Source organism: Botrytis cinerea, chromosome 3 (genome assembly GCF_000143535.2).
Source record: "Botrytis cinerea B05.10 chromosome 3, complete sequence".
Classification (NCBI taxonomy): Eukaryota; Fungi; Ascomycota; class Leotiomycetes; order Helotiales; family Sclerotiniaceae; genus Botrytis; species Botrytis cinerea.
This window is the reverse complement of record NC_037312.1, coordinates 948,597-965,955: the sequence shown is the minus strand read 5'-3', so window position 1 is coordinate 965,955 and position 17,359 is coordinate 948,597. Positions and strand designations below refer to the sequence as shown.

Below are 17,359 nucleotides of genomic sequence, written 5' to 3'. Positions count from 1 at the left end.
TAATTGTATGATGTGAGCCATGAAGAGCGAAGGTAAAAGCATAAAAAAGCATAAAAAACGGGCATCGTGAATCTTGAACCTTAAACCGCCCGAAAAGCTTCTAGAACTACCAGGTACATAACCTTACTAGTGTTCTATATAGTCTAGCCTCGGTCAGCCTGACAGATCTGGCCTTGTTACTGATACCTAGCCTTGCAAGAAGCTGCCCAACAATTTAAGTTAAGAACGTCAGTTCTATTGCACCAACTTGGGGATTTCTTCACACAAGTTATCTTAAACATTCCATACGCATCTTCACAAGATGGCGCCTTTGATACCGTCTGCAAAATTGACCTTGCCTTATCCATTATATGCTTGCGACTTTGATCCGGTAGATTCCACACGGCTAGTAGTTGGTGGGGGCGGAGGTGCAGGAAGATCAGGTGTGGAAAATAAGATCGTAAGTCCGAGAATATGTCTTCTTGAGAGAGAGTTTCATATTGGATAATGATTTTGGTTTATGCATATGCTAATCGCCATACTTTCTAGACCCTTTTGGACACTTCAAGTCCGAACGAGCTTGTTGAAGTCGCCGATCTAGACCTGAGTAAGGAAGAAGACAATGTCGCCAGTCTTGCAGTCGGCCAAACTCAAGGAGATACAACCGTGGTATTCGCAGGAGTGAATTCTAGTCCGGCGGACTTAGCCAAAGGGACGAATGCGCACTTTCGAGTTATTGGAATAAGCCCAGTTTCAAAGGGCAAGGGCAAGACTACAGAGCCTGTTGCGATAACGAGTAAAATATCCGAGGTGTTGAGATGTCCATTGTTTACCAATGTCGAGAGGGATTTATACCAAAGGGTCATTCGATTATCACGACCTTATGCAGGACAAGCTCAATGGGGTGCGATTGCGACTGGGTTTGCGAAAGATTCTGAAATAGTGCTTTTCCAACCTGCGCAGAATGGACCACCTACTTCAAGGAGTGCTGTAAAGTTGGCGAAGGAAGTTGTTGACATGGATTTCATACAAACTGGAAAAGACGATTATCTCTTCGCATACGCCGATGAACAAGACATATACGTCAAAAAGCTTGGCTCAATAGATGATGGGGCAGAACCTGAGTGTGTGTATATTACACCTGCTTCAAGAAGCGGGGAGCCAGTTACGATACCGTCTTTCAGATCGATCAGATGGCTAACAAAGGATTTCATCATCATGCTCACGAATATCCATAGCCAAGGAGGTGTAGTACTGCAGATTTTCAGATTGCCACCCAGTGGTAAAGGACAGTGCAGAATCGCGCAATCCCACAGACTTCCATCCAGTGTAAAGAAGGCTACTGGACTCGCAGTTGTCAACCTCACACCACCACCAACTGCCGATGGAGAGCAAGGCTACACCCAATTCGTGATTGCTGTCGCTGGCCACGACATTTCCATTTCTCTCTTCAAGGTTGATCTCCAACACGAAGCAAACAACTACCTCGTCACACCTATCAAACCCTTCCGAAAATTCAAGAATGTTCACCCTGGAGTGATCACAGGAATTACATTCTCAACTTTTACACCACCCACACAATCTGTTACTGCAAGCACTCCTCCTCAGCACCTCAAGCTCGCTAGTACAGGTATCAGCAATACGGTCATCGTCCACACCCTCCCCCTATTTCCCGTTCCTCTATCCGTAAAAAGAGGTCAATCAAGCATACCTCGCTACGTCGTCGCTCTCCCTTCAAGTAAAGCAGTTTACTCTTTTGGAATTATCGTCTCCATGCTATTAGCGTTGTTTGCAGCAATCCTAACGCAAAGTGTTTTGGAGATTAGGGGGGTTGTGGAACCTCATTTGGGCGCCGCAAAGTATTTACCAGTACCTTTACAGGAGGCAATTGGAAAGCCATACACGTTTCCATCTAACTATCACGCGCTCAATACACACACACCCAGCGCTTTGACCTCCACAATCCCGTCGGATTCACCCTCCTCCTCCACCCCGGACTTCTTCGCGTCCCTCCGCTCTCCCTCTCCTAATTCTGCTCCTCCCAAAATCTACCTTCACCACGGGCCTCCTGTCCCAGACATTGAAAACCAAGACATATCCCCCGATATTACGTCGCCAGAACTTTCTTCATCTATAAAAGCAGTTTTCCATGATGAAGAAAAACATGAAGGGAAATCATGGGACGAATTGACGGCTCCGCAAAAAGAAAATTGGAAGAGGAAATTGAAGGATGCGGGACATTGGGCTGAAGAAATGGGAGAGAAGGTTTTCAAGGGGGTGGTTTTTGGTGAATTGGGAGGTCTGGTGGGAGCGGCTGTTGTGCAGGCCGCGAGATAGGAGAAGTTTTCAAGAAGGGGCGATTACGAGAAGTGAAAACTGGAAGAAGCGAAGGATAAAGGATTGGAGATAGGTTGGAAAGGCGTTGTATAATAGTTCCGTGCTATATTGGATGTGACTGGTGGAATTGTGAGCAATTTCTTACTTTTCTTGTTTGTTCAATGGGGTTTGTGGTGTGTCGTGGGCGCGGTTACCTAGATGATATGAGATACGGTAGATGGGATGGATGTAAACTACGAGACACATATATTTCATTTCTCTCATATTTAATAATAACTACACACGAAAACTTCCCGAGTGAGACTGATTTGGGGAAAACATTCGAATTTTTTCTGTTAAGTATGATATCTCGTTTCTTTTTTCGACTTTCAATATTTTGTGTTCAACGTATGCTCCTCTATAATGATCCAAGGTGTTGTAGATGGTAGAAGTGCTGTTATATGCAACTGGTTGGTTGTGGATGATGTGAAGAGTTTGATCTTAGGCGCGATATTTATGCTATCTACATTGCCGACGTGCCTGCATAGACATGGAAAAGCTCTGTTTCCGATTGACCGTATTGTAGCATTGAAATCCAACATGATATGGCGTGTTCGCGTCATTGTATATACCTTGAATCCTAGATCTTGTAAAGTAAGACTTTGCCCGTCACCACAAATCTAGCTGCGCAGAGGAAAAAGAATCCTAGCAGCAGAGATGTTGCCGCGAACAGCTGGGCATACAGGTAGCTACCATCATCTCTCGTGATCAAAAGACCAGCGATGGGTGGACCTGTCAGCACTGCGAAGCTCACGATTGTCTAGAAAAGTCAGTTTTCATCCTCACGGTTACCCAAACATGTGGATGGGACACTCACAAAAATCATTCCCATTCTCACACCCGCTTTCTTCAGATCCGTGGTCAAGCTACTCAATGTTGCCGGAAACATCATCTGAAGAGCATTTCCAACAACTCCATATACCACTGCCCATGCGTAGAGACCTCCTCGAGATGTAACACCGATCATTGCATATGCACATATGATACATGCTACGGTGACCATGAGGAGGATGTTCATGGGACCTGTGTATCGGTCTGCTAAATATGCGGGGACAGTGCGGCCTATAATGCCAACGCCATTGAGGATCAGAAACATGTTGAACGATTCTTTCTGGGGAATGTTGATGATGTCGACTCCGAAAGAGCTCAAGTAGTAGAATGCAAAATAGACGCCCCAAAAGACTAGAAACATTCCCATGGCAAACAAGGTGTATGATGCTTCTTTGAAGGCGGCAAGCTCAATAATAGGACCTGTTCTACGAGGCGGAAGCCTCGGTTTCGCTAGTATGTTACAGATTGTCAAGCAGCCTGTGGTGAAAAACCCGAAGATTCGCATGGTCCATCCATAGCCAAGAGGTGTGATTAGTTGTTGAAACATGACTGGGAAGATCAAGCCTCCGGTAGCACTACCACATGCACAAATGCCGACGGCTAACATCTTGTTTTTTGAGAAATATGTAGATGCAACTGATAGCGCTGGGCAGAACAAACACCCATTACCGAGACCACAGCAGATTCCCTGAGCAAGGAATAGTTGCCAGTACTTCGTGGATAGGGAGGCCATAAACATGCCTATCACGCTGAGTACAGTCCCAACCACTACAAAAATTAGCGACTTGTCTTTTTCGATAGCGAGCGTGGAGATAGTTGAACTCTAACCGAGAGCAGAAACAAATAACATGCTGGAAATGGAGTAGAGCAAGGGAAAATAATTTGGGACTCACAAAAAACAGGACGAAAATAGCCTGCGTCGGTAAGACGGCCAGTAAAAGTTCCAATAAAGAACACGAGAAATACCTGGATACTCCCAATCCACGATACATCCGATGGGGAACGACCAAGAAAATCGATATAGTACTCTTGAAAGACACCAAACGAGTTTATGAAGCCCCTAGATTCTAGTCAGCACAGCATGAGGGTTTCTATTAACATGACGCGCAATTTTACTCCTCGAGAAACTAAAGGAGTAAAACTTTAGTTATGGAAGCGTGGAACTCACCAGGTATTCATGATGATCAAATGGCCCACCAAGACTTGCGTCCACGCGACAACTCCGCCATCTGGAGGAGGGCCGGGATCTTTCCAGCTCGCTGCGCTTTTTGTTCGGGAGAGTACCCTCAGACTTCTTTCTTTGATAGTCTCGGGTTTGATGATGTCATCCTCAGTTTCATTCAGAGCTTCTGGATAGACTTCAAATTCTTCCTTCTCGGTCATTTTGATGGAGTCGATTGATGAGATAGTGCGACTTGGTCACTAGATGTACTGATTCACTTGATTGTAAAACTTCTTTTTTGATGATGATGATGATGATGAATAGATGAATCTGTGACAACAAATTAGCATTCTTGGATATTCTAGAATAAGAGTTCAACTCGCCTAGCAATGCCTCGAAAAGATGCTTCTTGTCGAACAGCTGATATTCAGGATCAGACAGGTAAGTAATGAGAATGAGAAAAGACGAAAAGGAAATAGAAGCGGATAATTCAACGACCTCGGTGATTACATAGAAAACGACAAGTGCCTTTTTTTTCATGCATCTATTTAGAGATTCTCCCACTGCAAGGTTCAACTGTATCTTACTCCAGCCCATGGCAAGCATCGGCGACAATGCCAATTACAGTAACCATCGTGCATAGGGATTCCAAAGTCCACATCACACCAACGCATATACATTCTGAAAACTTAACAACGAGACGATGTTACCTCCGTTGACGACCCTAGCAATTCATAAAGTCTCGATCTAGATTCTACGAAAATCACGCCTTCTAATTCTTACATTGATTATCCTGCACATGGATTCGCATCTCGCGTAGAGCAGAGTAGTCGATTCTTACGCTATCCACACTAGCGTCTCTCGCACAATGTTAACGTTGCAGGATACTGCTGCGGCTAGCCGGAGAAAACAAGACCCCTCCCTACAAGGATTAAATATCCCGGTGGACGATCTAGACGGGGTCTGTATAAGGATCTCTACGCGGCGCATGTAGGATGTACATCGTAATGGGAAACCCCTTATTGGTGGCTCGTGGCGTGCTTTCCTCGATATAAGGCCAGCAGGGCCCTGGAGATGTGGTCGAGACAGGTCCAGATCGAGGAGTGCGATATTCCACCAATTGTGATACGGCTATACAGAGGCGGGTGTGAGTTCCGTATGATAATTTCAATGGGCGTCTATTTCGTCGGAGCGATACTACCTCCAAGTGGCAAAACGAGATGGATAGAATGTCGGTGAGACTTATGCTGCTTGTTGCGATTTGCAAAGTATCAATAGCCATACCACATGTTGTTTGAATTTGTGGATTTGTGATCAAGAGAGTGTGTATGTGTAGCACGTGTTATGCATGATTCCAATCGGGTGTAGTGCTTATCCTGCAGCTCAACAACCGATAGTTGATTGGTAAGACTTTGTCTCCACGGGCTATAATACGCGTCCAGCATTCCGCGGAGGTAAAAACTGACTCACTACCGTGAAACACAATTCTAGCAGAGAAATATCACACATAGAGTTTTTTATTTTTTGATCTGCCAAAATGGCCGCACCACAAAATCTCACCCTCGCAGTCTCCCAATCTCACACTCTGGCTACCACTGCTGAGACCCTCGAGGCTTTGTCACAACAATGTCGCAAGGCGGCGAAGCAGAGCCCCGCTCCTGACTTGATACTGTTCCCCGAAGCATATCTCGGTGGGTATCCGCGGGGAGCGGATTTTGGGGCGGTGGTCGGATCCCGTGATCAGAAAGGTCGAGAACAGTTTTTGAATTATTTCAAGGATGCTGTGGATATGGGCGATACGCCTGAAGGGGCGGGAGACAAGTGGGTGAAGAGGGAATTAGAGGGACAGGGAGAGGGAGGTAGTCATGTTAGGCGAGGAGATGGGACGCGCGAGGAACTGGAGTTGGTGGCGAGGGAGACGGGGATTTTCATCGTGACGGGGTTTGTGGAGAGAGCGGGAGGAACACTTTACTGTGCTGCGGTTTATGTTTGTCCGAAGTTAGGAGGTGGGTGTTATATTTCTTGGAATAACAAATTCATCGAGGAACTATAAACTAACATGACGCTAGTAATCGGTAAAAGGAGAAAGGTGATGCCAGTGAGTCTTTCCAGCAGAAAAACATCTTCACGTCCCGGATAAAATCGCTTACTATGCACAGACAGGAAGCGAACGCCTAGTATGGGGACAAGGACAACCATCCTCCCTCCGCGCCGTAACCACCACGATCAAAGGCGTAAAACTAACCCTCGCAGCTGCCATCTGCTGGGAAAACTACATGCCGCTATTGAGACACTCCCTCTACAGTCAAAACGTCAATCTCTATCTCGCGCCAACGGCCGATAATCGCGATGCCTGGACCGCACTGATGAGAACGGTAGCGTGCGAGGGCCGATGCTTCGTCCTGAGCGCGAATCAATGCATCAAGAAGCAAAACCAACCCGCTTGGATCTACGGCGAGAAATCCGAAAGCGAGGAATACACCTCTCGAGGGGGGTCTTGCATTATTTCTCCACAGGGAGAGATTTTGAAAGGACCGCTATGGGAGGATGAGGATGGGTTGATTACTGTGGAGGTTGATTTTGAGGATTGTGTGAGAGGGAGATTGGATTTGGATGTTGCGGGGAGTTACTCAAGGTACGTGTGTTTTCAGATGATGTTTTGCTACGTTTCTAACATGCTGGAATAGAAATGATGCGTTTAAATTAACGGTAGCTGGACTTGATATCAGTCCTCCTCTTTGAAAGAATGGCGAGGTACCTGGACTTATATTGAATGATCTTACCTGTTAAATACTTTGATTCGAGGCCCCTTCCAAAAGCGTGTAATCTAAGTAGTTAGGAGAAATGTATCCAGATCAACCATCGTGCTGGCGCGTATGAATACATAATCGTGACTTTTTTTCCTCTGTGAAATTTGGAGAGTAGAATAGTCCGAGTTACTATACTTGTTGTGAATAGTAGGCTATTACCAATCATTACAATGGTTTGACACTACAAATATGCATACACAAGAACAACCATCCTAATTTCTCACAAAACATTCTTTCCACAAACTTTCAATCAATAAAACTAGACAAAATTGAAATCTCCATTGCTGCTAAACCAAACTATACAACTCTATACGAAACTCTCGTCAAGCCCTTCGAGCGCGAAATCTTCTTCACCTCAATCTTTCCCACCTGGCCACAATCATGCACATGAGTCCCGCCACACGGATAACTTCCCAGCCCCTCCATCTCCACGACTCTCGCCATGACCTCCCCATCCGGCAACGCAAAATCCTCCGTCACCCCACTACACTTCTCTCTCACCTCCTCCATCGACCACCAATGAATCGAGACCGGCCTCGCCAATTTCACAAACTCGTCCGTCTTCGCCTGAATCGCATCTTTATGCTTCCCCTCGATCGAGCCCCCAAAGACCACCGCGGCCGAGTCCGGATAATGCGAGGCCTTGGATTCCGTCAGCGGCGAGAGCACCCCCTCGCGCACGAGTGCTAGAATCGCAAGACTGAGAATATGTCCCGCGGTGTGGAAACGCGAATACAAATTCCGTTTCTCGGCATCGATGTGTTGATGCACTTCTTCTCCATTCTCGAAATGCGGAGTTCCGACAGGAACAAACCGGCCGAGATGAAGAATTTGACTTCCTTGAGCGGGCTGACGCACGGATTTCACTTCGAAGATAGAGTTAGCTTTGTCAGTGACTTCCGAAGTCATGGTTCCGGTATCGTAGGGCTGACCGCCGCCTTGCACATAGAAGATAGTGGAGTCGGTGATGATGGCGTTTTCGATTTCCGAGGAGTCTTTCAGGAATGCCTGGTCTGGAACTGAAAGTGCGGAGACGGGGAGGATGGAGAGGATTTTGGCGGGATGGAGAAGCTTGTCTCCATCTTGCTGATAGATTAGTTTTGTGGCTTCGGACATCTATTGATTTGTGAGATTTGTGTACGGAAACTCAGGGAGATACTTGGGGACGTGGAGTTGAGACATACGGTATTTGGACCACAGGTGTATTTTCTAACACTCGAATGCTGATTGTATAAATTTCTCGAGGACAAACACTGCAGAAAAGAACACGATCTATGAAATCGAAACAACTGCATATGAATTCATCAAAGACATGAGTATAGATGAAAACATCCAGTATTTATATCTCCAGCCCACGCACCCAGGCACGCCGACACTCATGCATAGAAACTCAGGAAGGGTGTTTCACCCCTGCAAATAACGGCATGCACATGCACCCACCCAGTTGAGGCAGTTCCGTGGTCCAAGCTTTGTGGCCACACTCCACAGGCGAAAGCCCCTGTCGTTTACCCCAGTCTGTTCCATGCCGGATCCCCGAATGTAAGCTTACTATAATCTTACAACCCCATTAGCTTTAGGTTTTGATCTGATCCTTGCAGTGCGGCTATATGAGCCCTGTCTTTTCCACCCCTGGCATACATCATGACATTAACAACACTCACAAAATTGTTCCAGATCACCATCTATAGATAGCAGAAGCAAACTTTGAAAAACATCGAAGTATTGGTTCTACTGATTGACGAACTAAAGGAAGCTACAAAAGAAAGAAAACATAGGTAGAAAGACCCAAAGAGCACCCCCAAAACAAACAATCCCGCATTTTCATCTCTGAAACCCCACTCCTACGTGATACTTTTCACATCCCCGAGTAATTGCTGCGCCTGTTCCCACTGATCGCGATCCCTCACATAGCAAAGATTCTGCGCCTTAATAGCACAAGGTAGGAAACGCACAGAATCAACAACATAAGTAACACTACCACCCACGCCATTCAAAGACGCAGCAAGAGCGACATCACACATGGTATGACACGCGCTTCCCCAATGGCCAGCAATAGCTTCGCGCGTCCATTTCTGTTCCAGCTGTTGCTTCAACTCGAGAGTTTTGGTCTCCAACGTGGCAATCTCGAGATGGCGAAGCGCGTCCATGATAATGGCAGCAGCGGGAGCTTCGCGGATCTCGAGAACCTTGTGATCGGTGCTAAGGGGTTCAAGCCCTACAAATCGACCGTGACCATATTTTCCCACTTCATTGTTGAGAAGCGCGATAGCCTTAATAAGAGGGAGTTTTTTCCCATCAACAGAAATGAGATTTCCATTTTCGAAACCAAGTGTGAGTTCTTGGGTTGCGTGCTCTTTGTAGCGTCTTGTCCATTCATAAGCATTTTCCGGAATGTCGAAACCCTCTGGGTCACCCAACGGGCCATCCTCGAACTCCCGACACCATAGATTTTCATCCCCGCTAAGCTTGCGCTCAGACATGATAGTCAGTCCAGCTACAGAAAGTTCTTCAGCCTTCCTCTCTCGAGAGACGACAGACTGAGGATATGGACTCCCGAACTTTCCGGGATAACCAAGACGTCGAATGAAGTTATTGAGTCGAGGCAAGCTATTCTGCGACAAATTGGCAGTATGAAGGAGCAAACCCGCGTTCACAGACTTCGCATAATCGGTGACCAAACGTGCAATGATCGGACGAGTGAGCGAACTGCTAATGGGGAACTGTCCCAAATACATCGCATGAGCACGAATAGCTGGCATAACACCATCTCGGACAAAAAGCTCACGACCATCGAGACACTTGAACTGAGCACCGAAATGCGCAGCGTGTTTGGTAAGTCCGTCCACATCTACAGGAGCTCCAACATCTACTGCCACCGCGTGGATGTTTGTAAAGCCGAGCTCCTGGAGTCTGAGCAGCAAATACGTGCTGTCGAGACCGCCACTGAACATGGTTACAACAGGAGTGTCTCTCTGATCGAGCTTTGCAATATCTGCAAAACTTTCGATGGGTTTGCTATGTTGCATAGAGAGGGGGAGCGGAAGCACATCTTCAAAGCTTTGCGTTGGTCGCGGGAGCTTAACGCCGTTGGATTGTTTAATCTACGTTCGTTAGCATGATACACCAAAGGTAGAATAGTCTACGTACCATTGTGTTATGTGACTGTAGAAAAATATTGTGAAAAGTAAAGTTTCTCGATAGAATTGCGATTGAAGTTTGGTTATCTGAGGTTATTGAGAAGTTAAAGTAAGATCACAATGGCTAATTATACTATGCGAGATAATGATTGTTCTTTGACAGCTGTTAATTCTCTTGCTAAGTCGAAATAGGTGCCTCGCCGATGTCTGTTGTAGATTGCACCAAATCACCTCAGTTGACGTGACTGTATCCTTTGGTTACATCGGCCTGGCCAGCCTAGATTTTTAAGATGGCACGCTGCAGCTGCTGGGGTTCATTCTTTTGTTGGCAGGAAGATGTAGCATGTTGCAGTTGATTCCGCCTCCAATATTACGGCCGACAAAGAAGCATCTGCAGCTTCACACTTCACCGCTATCGAAATCAAAGCTCATATTCATCACATTCGTAATGAAGATCTCATGAACGAGCAGCTTACTATTATCATTCTTTACTCAGCCTAATATGACCTTGAGCATGGAAAGTTAGTGTACATCGAAAGCAATTACGCTGGTCGAATCAACTCATCACACAACATGCAATTTAGAAGAAAAGTAGGATGTGCAACCTAGCTGGCGTCTATACGAACTGAGACTCCAAGAAACCCAGTCCAAAGGGAAGGAGCCGCAAGAGTACGAATACCTCCCCACCCCTTTCCCCACTCAATTTCGGGATTAGAAAGAACGAACCGTTGGCTGCATCCGAGTGCGAATAACGTTACATTGAAGAAACAAAAAGATCTAGATCCTCAAATACTTTTGGAGTGAAGATGGCCTACTATTGGCATATTCGGCGCAAGCCACTTGATCTCAAAGTGATTCACTCCCAGCGTTGAAAGTCTAGACTGTATATCCTAGGGAACCCTGCATCGGAAATGAAGACCAAGCTGTCAGAGGATAAAGTCGTTTTATGTCAAAGCTAGCAAGCACATCAACTGCCTGTAAATATAGCTTATTGTTCTTGTTCAGATCTACAGGAAGTTGAGAGTGTCCGGAGGACCCTGCAGATGCAAGTTGAGGCGGCCTATACCCTTGTGATATACTAAACTTAGCTAGTAAAAAAGTGTTTCGCAATACAAGGTAACTCATCGTTTACAGGCTGATTCAGATTGAGAAGATCTTCATGAAATTATGGAGACGAAAAATTAAGCCACCAATACCATCGATTCATCTTGAAGCTACTTGGTGGCGATGTAAGCTTATTTATCGCTTAATTGCATAAGTTTTGTCAGCGTGGCAAACATAAACAAACTGAATTTTCCCGTATGCAAGACCTTCCGGGCTTGACTGCCGAGACTGCGAGACCGCTTAACCTGGAAACAAATCATTTGTCTAACCTGCAAACTCACTTTGATGTCGTGATTGTGGTGTGGAGAAAAAAAAAGAGGGAGTAAAATTTGGCTGACCCCTGCTGCCGCTCAAGAGACTTATTTTTTTCGGCAGAACCCCCGCACCTAGGATATCACGCAATGCAATGCCTCTGTAGATAAGCGACCAAGGGGCTATATTAGCTTTCTTCAATACTACCGTAGTATTAAGAAAGGGTGCGCTATTATCCAAGCCGTGTATTTTAATTCAATATTTAATTGTGCCCGCTCTTAGGGCTTATCAAAAGATGATTAGTGTTGAAGAAAGCTTCAACATGAGGGCTAGAGCCCCTTGCTTGAAGAACGAACATCTAGACCCTCACGGCGGGCCATAACAATCACATGACGCCAGGGCAATATAACCACTACGCTTCGTACATTCCGTCTTGAGTAGCATCGTCTCGCACGCCATTTTTGGACATCGTTGTAGTATCGCAATGATAGTTTGACTATCAATCACCATGAAGTTAAACGAGACAGTAAGATCTTGACAAAAGATGTGTCACGATTTGACAGTCGAGGTCAAGGGGTTGACAGTCAGAATAAACTTGTGTGATAGGGGTAAAGTTTTGATGAGAGTACTTCGGAAACCGTAGGCGTTGTCCGTAATGAACTGCGCATCTCAAGATTCTTTTTGTTTGCCAATCCGGAACTGGGATATTGAAAAGTGGCCTGGACATGCGTGATCTGATACTACATGGTAGATTCAAGCATAGACTCGTCGAACATCTGATTCATCCCAACTCTGAATGACACCATCCGAACTATTTTGATATGAAAACGGCAATCAGAAGAGAGGTTGACATGGCATGATCTGACACCGCAACTTGACTGCCATATCACATCCTCACATGGGTGAGCTCTTGGCCAGCCCTGGCAATGTCTTTAGCTGAGAGTGGTCATGCAAACACTTGTTGAAGCTCATTACCATCTTGCCACTCTCCAGATATATAAGATAGTTCAAAGCTGCACCTATTTGGCTTCAAAGCAACATTCCAGTTCAGATCTTTATAACTTTATACACACTTTCATCAACATTACCACAGCTTCATATTTTTAGCAATGGCTATCACTGACCCCATCGTCGTTTCGCAATCTTTACCAACGATTTACCTCGACCTCCTCCGAGCTGATAATGAAGCAGAGAGCAAGAAGTTGCTCAACGCTTGTCGGAACTATGGTTTCTTCTATCTCGATTTGACCAGTGATCCAGAGCTATGCAAACTTTGGGATGAAATGCTTCTAGTAATGAAGTATTACTTCGAACAGTCGCTTAAAATTAAGATGCAGGACGCTCGAGGGGATGACAACTTTGGGTAAGTTTATGTTCAAAGCCATTTGGATCTTTGCGATCTATCGCTAACCCTTCCCAGTTATGAGGGCATGGGTACCGAAGAGGGCCCTAAACCAAAAACAAGAGACGGCTACGAATCTCTCAAGGTATGGAACACTCTTCACTCATACCATCTCTCAACGTAACTAACTTTTCTTTCAAAGATTTCCCGTCGAGAATTCCTCAAAGGTTCAACTGACCTTACTTCCTCGGTCCGCTCCCAATCAGATGTATTCTTCTCATTTATCAAGGATGCTCACAACATCACTCTTATGATTCTCTCGCGTCTTTCGACCCAGCTAAGCCTCACCGGCTCCAAGAGGTTTGAATCCTATCACGCCGACCCTATCGCAGGAGTGACCTCGCTTTCAACGCTCGGCATGTTGCGCTATCCAAAGCACGAAGAGGGCACTGAGCCCACTAGAGTAGGCCACAATAAACATACTGATGTTGGTACACTCACCTTCTTGCTTGCTAGACAATGGGGTCTTCAATTCCTCTCCCCGGTCACTAAACAATGGGAATTTCTCGAGCCCCGGGCTGGCCACGCCATCATCAACGTCGGTGATAGTTTACGCTTTCCATCTGGGGGAGAGCTAGCGAGCGTTGTGCATCGCGTCGTTCCGCTCAGGCAAAGACAAGACGTGGATCGGTATAGCATTGCGTATTTCTTGCGCCCGAATGATGATGTAAAATTCAGTGACCCAAATGGAAAGGCTTGGACGGCAAAGGAATGGCACGATTTCAAGTTTAATGTATTTAAGAGTCCAAGCACGTTGGATGCGAATGGGAAATTTTTGACGGGTATGATGGCGGAGAATGATAGGTTTGTGGAGCGCGATAGTAAGATTTCTGTTGCGGTATAAAATGGGTGCGTTTGTCGCTTTTTGGGATTTTTAATAGAAATACAAGGCGTTTAGGTTGAAATTTCTCATTTTGCTGTTCTGAAACAAGATTTTTGGTGATTGTAATGTGAGTCATGTGTTATGCAATCGTCGCCGATACTCCATCATCTGGAGAGCGTCGCGTTGACTCTCTAGTGTTCATGGGACCCCGTACCCATTGCTCCTATCGTTGATATAGCTTGCGATGCCTTGATGATTGCGCAGTCCGACTCCGACGTTGCCGAAGGATCAACTCGCAACGATTAGGAAGTTGATGGCATTTCCTCGTTCAACACAGACGTTGGTGTAGTGGAAAGCGGTCATGGTAAGCTCGATGGGACGAGGTGTTGGCCATTCTGTAAGCGGCCAGGATGAATGTTGTTTGTAGGAGTTGTGGACCATGAGATAGCACGAGATGAGATGGCATGAGCTAGTTCTAGGAGGGAGGTAGGCGGCAAAGGATCCAGGATCAAGCTTGCGATAAGGATCAGAGAGCAGCGCGTGTGAAGTGGCTGGAGTGGCTGGAGTGGCTGGTGTGGCTCGTGTGGACGTCACCTCGATTAGGTAGTTAGGCACGTTGGGCACTCAGTTCTATCTCTCTGTTCGAAAGTGCCGGCACGAGACATCTAGCATCGATTTTATACATGACTGTTGTTCGATCCCCTCATACATTCTCTTGTGATAGCACCGCACCAAGAATGTAAGTAGTACAATCTACAATCTACAATCTCCAATCTCCAATCTCCTTGCCCGTCGAACCATACAGAGGGTAGAAGGTTCTCGAAGCTTCCATCTCTATCGATGCACCCCCTGCTCCCTGCTCGGTTGAAGCACCCAAACCCCCCACTGTAAAAACGTCACCGCCCAATCTTTGGATGGCGGGGGGAAAGATGGAAGATTCTTGATTCTGTTGGTGGAGGAGGGATTCTGATGGAAGAGAGCTATACCAGCTAGTTTGCGCTGCGTGGGTAGATCAGCACGAAGCTTTTAAAGCTTGCAACACTCATTCATACATATACATATACACACACACATACACATACACGTACACGTACATGCACTTGACTGTTGCCAAACTTAACAAAGATCTGTTGCCCAATTAATTCCTACCAATTCAATCTCTCATCCGACGCAATTCGATTGGAGTACTCTCTCACTTGCCTGACAACAGCGACAACGACAACAAAGGATCACAATCTCATTCTCCATATTCTCTCTTCTTTCAGCGGCACCAAAGCAAGATCGGTATCTAGGGAAAAGACAACAAGGAGGACTCATACCCAAACTAGCCAACTCATAGTTCACAATCACGAGATCTTTGGAAGAATCTTATTCAAGTGGTGTGTATATCTCACGGTTTCCATTTCCATTTCCATTCCCCTGTGTTCTTGTGAGGAAAGGACAAATGAACAACATTGTTCCTTCCTTCTATCCGTCAAGTCTCACCAAATCAGCCAATCCATCAATCCAACCAGACTTGCCAGCCACTATTGCGAACACCAGCACATAAGACCCAACACATAACCTGCCTTCAGATTCTTTGATAGGTCTTTTATAATACGACCTTTGTCTGCTTATTTTTTTCCCTGCAATCCTGGTCACTGACGACATTCATTCAGATTTTGCTGGACGACCGTTTTACAGCCTTTCTACAACCAATTTGCAACCCGTGGTCGATAGTCGACACCTTCATTAGACGAGAATTTGCTGTTGGCTGTTGATCTTTGAAGTTGGACATAGCTTATCCAACAACGTCACGACTTTTCGTTTCCCCTCTCAAACCATAGTTCGACAGCAACATACATTCAAAAAGCGGCAAATATGGTGGCAGAAACAAAACTTTACGATGCATTAGGCATCAAGCCTTCTGCGAATCAACAAGAAATCAAAAAAGCATATCGGTATGTACGAGATAACAAAATTCCCCCTCTTCATACGCATTCCATTTTCATCATCTCCACCGCTACTCCCAGCTTATCCAACGGGGAACAGAAAACTAACAGTCAGACAGTGCAATGGCCCTAAAACACCACCCCGACAAAAATAAAGATAAACCCGACTCGGCTGAAAAATTCAAAGAAGTATCTCAAGCCTACGAAATCCTCTCGGATCCCGAAAAGCGCAAAACTTACGACCAGTATGGATTAGAATTTATGCTTCGCGGCGGTCCCCCACCACCCGAGCCCGGTACGAGTGGTGGAAACCCATATGCAAGCGCAGGAGGCATGCCTGGCGGTTTTGAAGGCTTTAGTTCCTCTGGCGGTGGCATGCCTAGAGGAAAGACATTCCACTATGATTTCAGTAGCGCGGGCGGGCCAGGCGGCGGAGGATTTAGTTTCAGCAATCCAGAATCGATTTTCAGTGAATTTTTGAGAGGCCAAGGAGCGGGAGGTGGTGGGGATGGAATGGATGATATCTTCGCAAGTATGGGGGGAGGAATGCCTCGCTCCAGTCCTGGAGGAGCAGGCGGACGATCGAGACCCGCACGCTCGGCATTCGAGGGTGCGCAACCAGCGAGACCGAGGGCGGAGACGCCTGAGGTGACGACGGTGGAGAAACCTCTAGCGTTGAGTCTTGAAGAATTGTTCAAGGGTTGTCATAAGAAGATGAAGATTAAGAGGAAGACTTTTGATCCGGAAACGGGCAAGAGACAAACCACCGATCGCATTTTGGAAATGGATATCAAACCCGGATTGAAGAAGGGAAGTAAGATTAAGTTCAAGGGCGTGGGTGACCAAGAGGAGGGGGGACAGCAGGATTTACATTTTGTTATTGAAGAGGTATGTTTTACTCTCCGACCAAGAGCTTCCCCTCCATTTATCCATGAACAAAAAACGTACTAACCTACTTATTAGAAAAAACATCCCTACCTAACCCGCGACGGTGACGACCTAATTATGACCGTTGACCTTGATCTCAAAGAAGCCCTAACAGGCTGGAACCGCACCGTCACAACTATCGATGGTAAAAACATCTCTCTCGATAAAGGAGGACCCACTCAACCCGGCTCCTCAGATTCCTATCCGGATTTGGGCATGCCGCTGAGCAAGCAACCTGGCACGAGGGGTAACTTTATTGTGAAGTATAACGTGAAGTTCCCGACGAGTTTGACGGCGGAGCAGAAGCGGGCTTTGAAGGACATTTTGTAGGCGGATTTAACGTTGCTATTTTGGGGTTTCGGCGTATAGGAAGGGATTTCCTGTTGTTTATATTAGCTAGCGGAACTGGAGTGAGAGCGGGATATAGCAAGCATGCATGATTTGGACTGTTGTTCCGAGTGTCTTGGGATGGATGGATGCATGGAAAGAAGAAATATACTTCCTTGACTAGGTTGAATTGTTAAATGAGGAATGAGGAATGAAATGACGATTCATAATAAACGCAAATGCTATTGAGTAGTCCACATTATATATCTGCACACTTGCCAAGAAGATCCATTGCACA

At 46.0% G+C, this 17,359-nt stretch overlaps 7 protein-coding genes across 7 annotated transcripts; 4 read left to right on the top strand and 3 right to left on the bottom strand.

Moving 5' to 3' along the window:
• The first annotated feature begins 59 nt into the window (after positions 1 to 59).
• On the top strand, positions 60 to 2,619 carry BCIN_03g02920 (hypothetical protein). The gene is made up of 2 exons (XM_001554946.2): positions 60 to 439; positions 529 to 2,619. The coding sequence occupies exons 1-2, from the start codon at positions 302 to 304 to the stop codon at positions 2,314 to 2,316; spliced, it is 1,926 nt and encodes a 641-aa protein (XP_001554996.1). The 5' UTR covers positions 60 to 301; the 3' UTR covers positions 2,317 to 2,619.
• Positions 2,620 to 2,625: 6 nt separating this feature from the next.
• BCIN_03g02910 (hypothetical protein) lies at positions 2,626 to 5,664 on the bottom strand. Its single transcript, XM_024691854.1, has 5 exons — positions 4,732 to 5,664; positions 4,355 to 4,678; positions 4,080 to 4,246; positions 3,173 to 3,954; positions 2,626 to 3,115 (listed from the first exon to the last, which is right to left on the bottom strand). The coding sequence occupies exons 2-5, from the start codon at positions 4,567 to 4,569 to the stop codon at positions 2,936 to 2,938; spliced, it is 1,344 nt and encodes a 447-aa protein (XP_024547627.1). The 5' UTR covers positions 4,570 to 4,678; positions 4,732 to 5,664; the 3' UTR covers positions 2,626 to 2,935.
• An 87-nt stretch (positions 5,665 to 5,751) lies between these two features.
• On the top strand, positions 5,752 to 7,235 carry BCIN_03g02900 (hypothetical protein). The gene is made up of 4 exons (XM_001554948.2): positions 5,752 to 6,354; positions 6,418 to 6,446; positions 6,508 to 6,983; positions 7,036 to 7,235. The coding sequence occupies exons 1-4, from the start codon at positions 5,886 to 5,888 to the stop codon at positions 7,088 to 7,090; spliced, it is 1,029 nt and encodes a 342-aa protein (XP_001554998.2). The 5' UTR covers positions 5,752 to 5,885; the 3' UTR covers positions 7,091 to 7,235.
• Positions 7,236 to 7,393: 158 nt separating this feature from the next.
• Positions 7,394 to 8,520, bottom strand: BCIN_03g02890 (hypothetical protein). Its single transcript, XM_024691853.1, has 2 exons — positions 8,343 to 8,520; positions 7,394 to 8,274 (listed from the first exon to the last, which is right to left on the bottom strand). The coding sequence occupies exons 1-2, from the start codon at positions 8,451 to 8,453 to the stop codon at positions 7,456 to 7,458; spliced, it is 930 nt and encodes a 309-aa protein (XP_024547626.1). The 5' UTR covers positions 8,454 to 8,520; the 3' UTR covers positions 7,394 to 7,455.
• A 343-nt stretch (positions 8,521 to 8,863) lies between these two features.
• On the bottom strand, positions 8,864 to 10,548 carry BCIN_03g02880 (hypothetical protein). The gene is made up of 2 exons (XM_001554950.2): positions 10,306 to 10,548; positions 8,864 to 10,259 (listed from the first exon to the last, which is right to left on the bottom strand). The coding sequence occupies exons 1-2, from the start codon at positions 10,306 to 10,308 to the stop codon at positions 9,000 to 9,002; spliced, it is 1,263 nt and encodes a 420-aa protein (XP_001555000.1). The 5' UTR covers positions 10,309 to 10,548; the 3' UTR covers positions 8,864 to 8,999.
• A 2,212-nt stretch (positions 10,549 to 12,760) lies between these two features.
• Positions 12,761 to 13,897, top strand: BCIN_03g02870 (hypothetical protein; the record flags this gene model as incomplete). The annotated part of the gene is made up of 3 exons (XM_001554951.2): positions 12,761 to 13,014; positions 13,072 to 13,138; positions 13,196 to 13,897. 3 exons carry the CDS (start codon positions 12,761 to 12,763, stop codon positions 13,895 to 13,897), a joined length of 1,023 nt encoding a protein of 340 aa, XP_001555001.1.
• Positions 13,898 to 14,663: 766 nt separating this feature from the next.
• On the top strand, positions 14,664 to 17,359 carry Bcsis1. Its single transcript, XM_024691852.1, has 4 exons — positions 14,664 to 15,255; positions 15,535 to 15,816; positions 15,927 to 16,695; positions 16,771 to 17,359. Exons 2-4 carry the CDS (start codon positions 15,737 to 15,739, stop codon positions 17,062 to 17,064), a joined length of 1,143 nt encoding a protein of 380 aa, XP_024547625.1. The 5' UTR covers positions 14,664 to 15,255; positions 15,535 to 15,736; the 3' UTR covers positions 17,065 to 17,359.

Excerpts from the sequence above, each read along its gene's own strand:
- BCIN_03g02900 (XM_001554948.2), top strand. The coding sequence starts at position 5,886 with ATGGCCGCACCACAAAATCTCACCCTCGCAGTCTCCCAATCTCACACT. Across the intron at positions 6,355-6,417 it reads TGTTTGTCCGAAGTTAGGAG|TAATCGGTAAAAGGAGAAAG; the intron begins GTGGGTGTTATA and ends ACATGACGCTAG. Across the intron at positions 6,447-6,507 it reads AAAGGAGAAAGGTGATGCCA|ACAGGAAGCGAACGCCTAGT; the intron begins GTGAGTCTTTCC and ends TACTATGCACAG.
- BCIN_03g02920 (XM_001554946.2), top strand. The coding sequence starts at position 302 with ATGGCGCCTTTGATACCGTCTGCAAAATTGACCTTGCCTTATCCATTA. Across the intron at positions 440-528 it reads CAGGTGTGGAAAATAAGATC|ACCCTTTTGGACACTTCAAG; the intron begins GTAAGTCCGAGA and ends CATACTTTCTAG.
- Bcsis1 (XM_024691852.1), top strand. The coding sequence starts at position 15,737 with ATGGTGGCAGAAACAAAACTTTACGATGCATTAGGCATCAAGCCTTCT. Across the intron at positions 15,817-15,926 it reads GAAATCAAAAAAGCATATCG|TGCAATGGCCCTAAAACACC; the intron begins GTATGTACGAGA and ends ACAGTCAGACAG. Across the intron at positions 16,696-16,770 it reads TACATTTTGTTATTGAAGAG|AAAAAACATCCCTACCTAAC; the intron begins GTATGTTTTACT and ends CCTACTTATTAG.
- BCIN_03g02890 (XM_024691853.1), bottom strand. The coding sequence starts at position 8,453 with ATGCAGTTGTTTCGATTTCATAGATCGTGTTCTTTTCTGCAGTGTTTG. Across the intron at positions 8,275-8,342 it reads ACACCTGTGGTCCAAATACC|ATGTCCGAAGCCACAAAACT; the intron begins GTATGTCTCAAC and ends ACAAATCAATAG.
- BCIN_03g02910 (XM_024691854.1), bottom strand. The coding sequence starts at position 4,569 with ATGACCGAGAAGGAAGAATTTGAAGTCTATCCAGAAGCTCTGAATGAA. Across the intron at positions 4,247-4,354 it reads TTGATCATCATGAATACCTG|GGGCTTCATAAACTCGTTTG; the intron begins GTGAGTTCCACG and ends ACTAGAATCTAG. Across the intron at positions 3,955-4,079 it reads CTATTTTCGTCCTGTTTTTT|TGGTTGGGACTGTACTCAGC; the intron begins GTGAGTCCCAAA and ends TAATTTTTGTAG.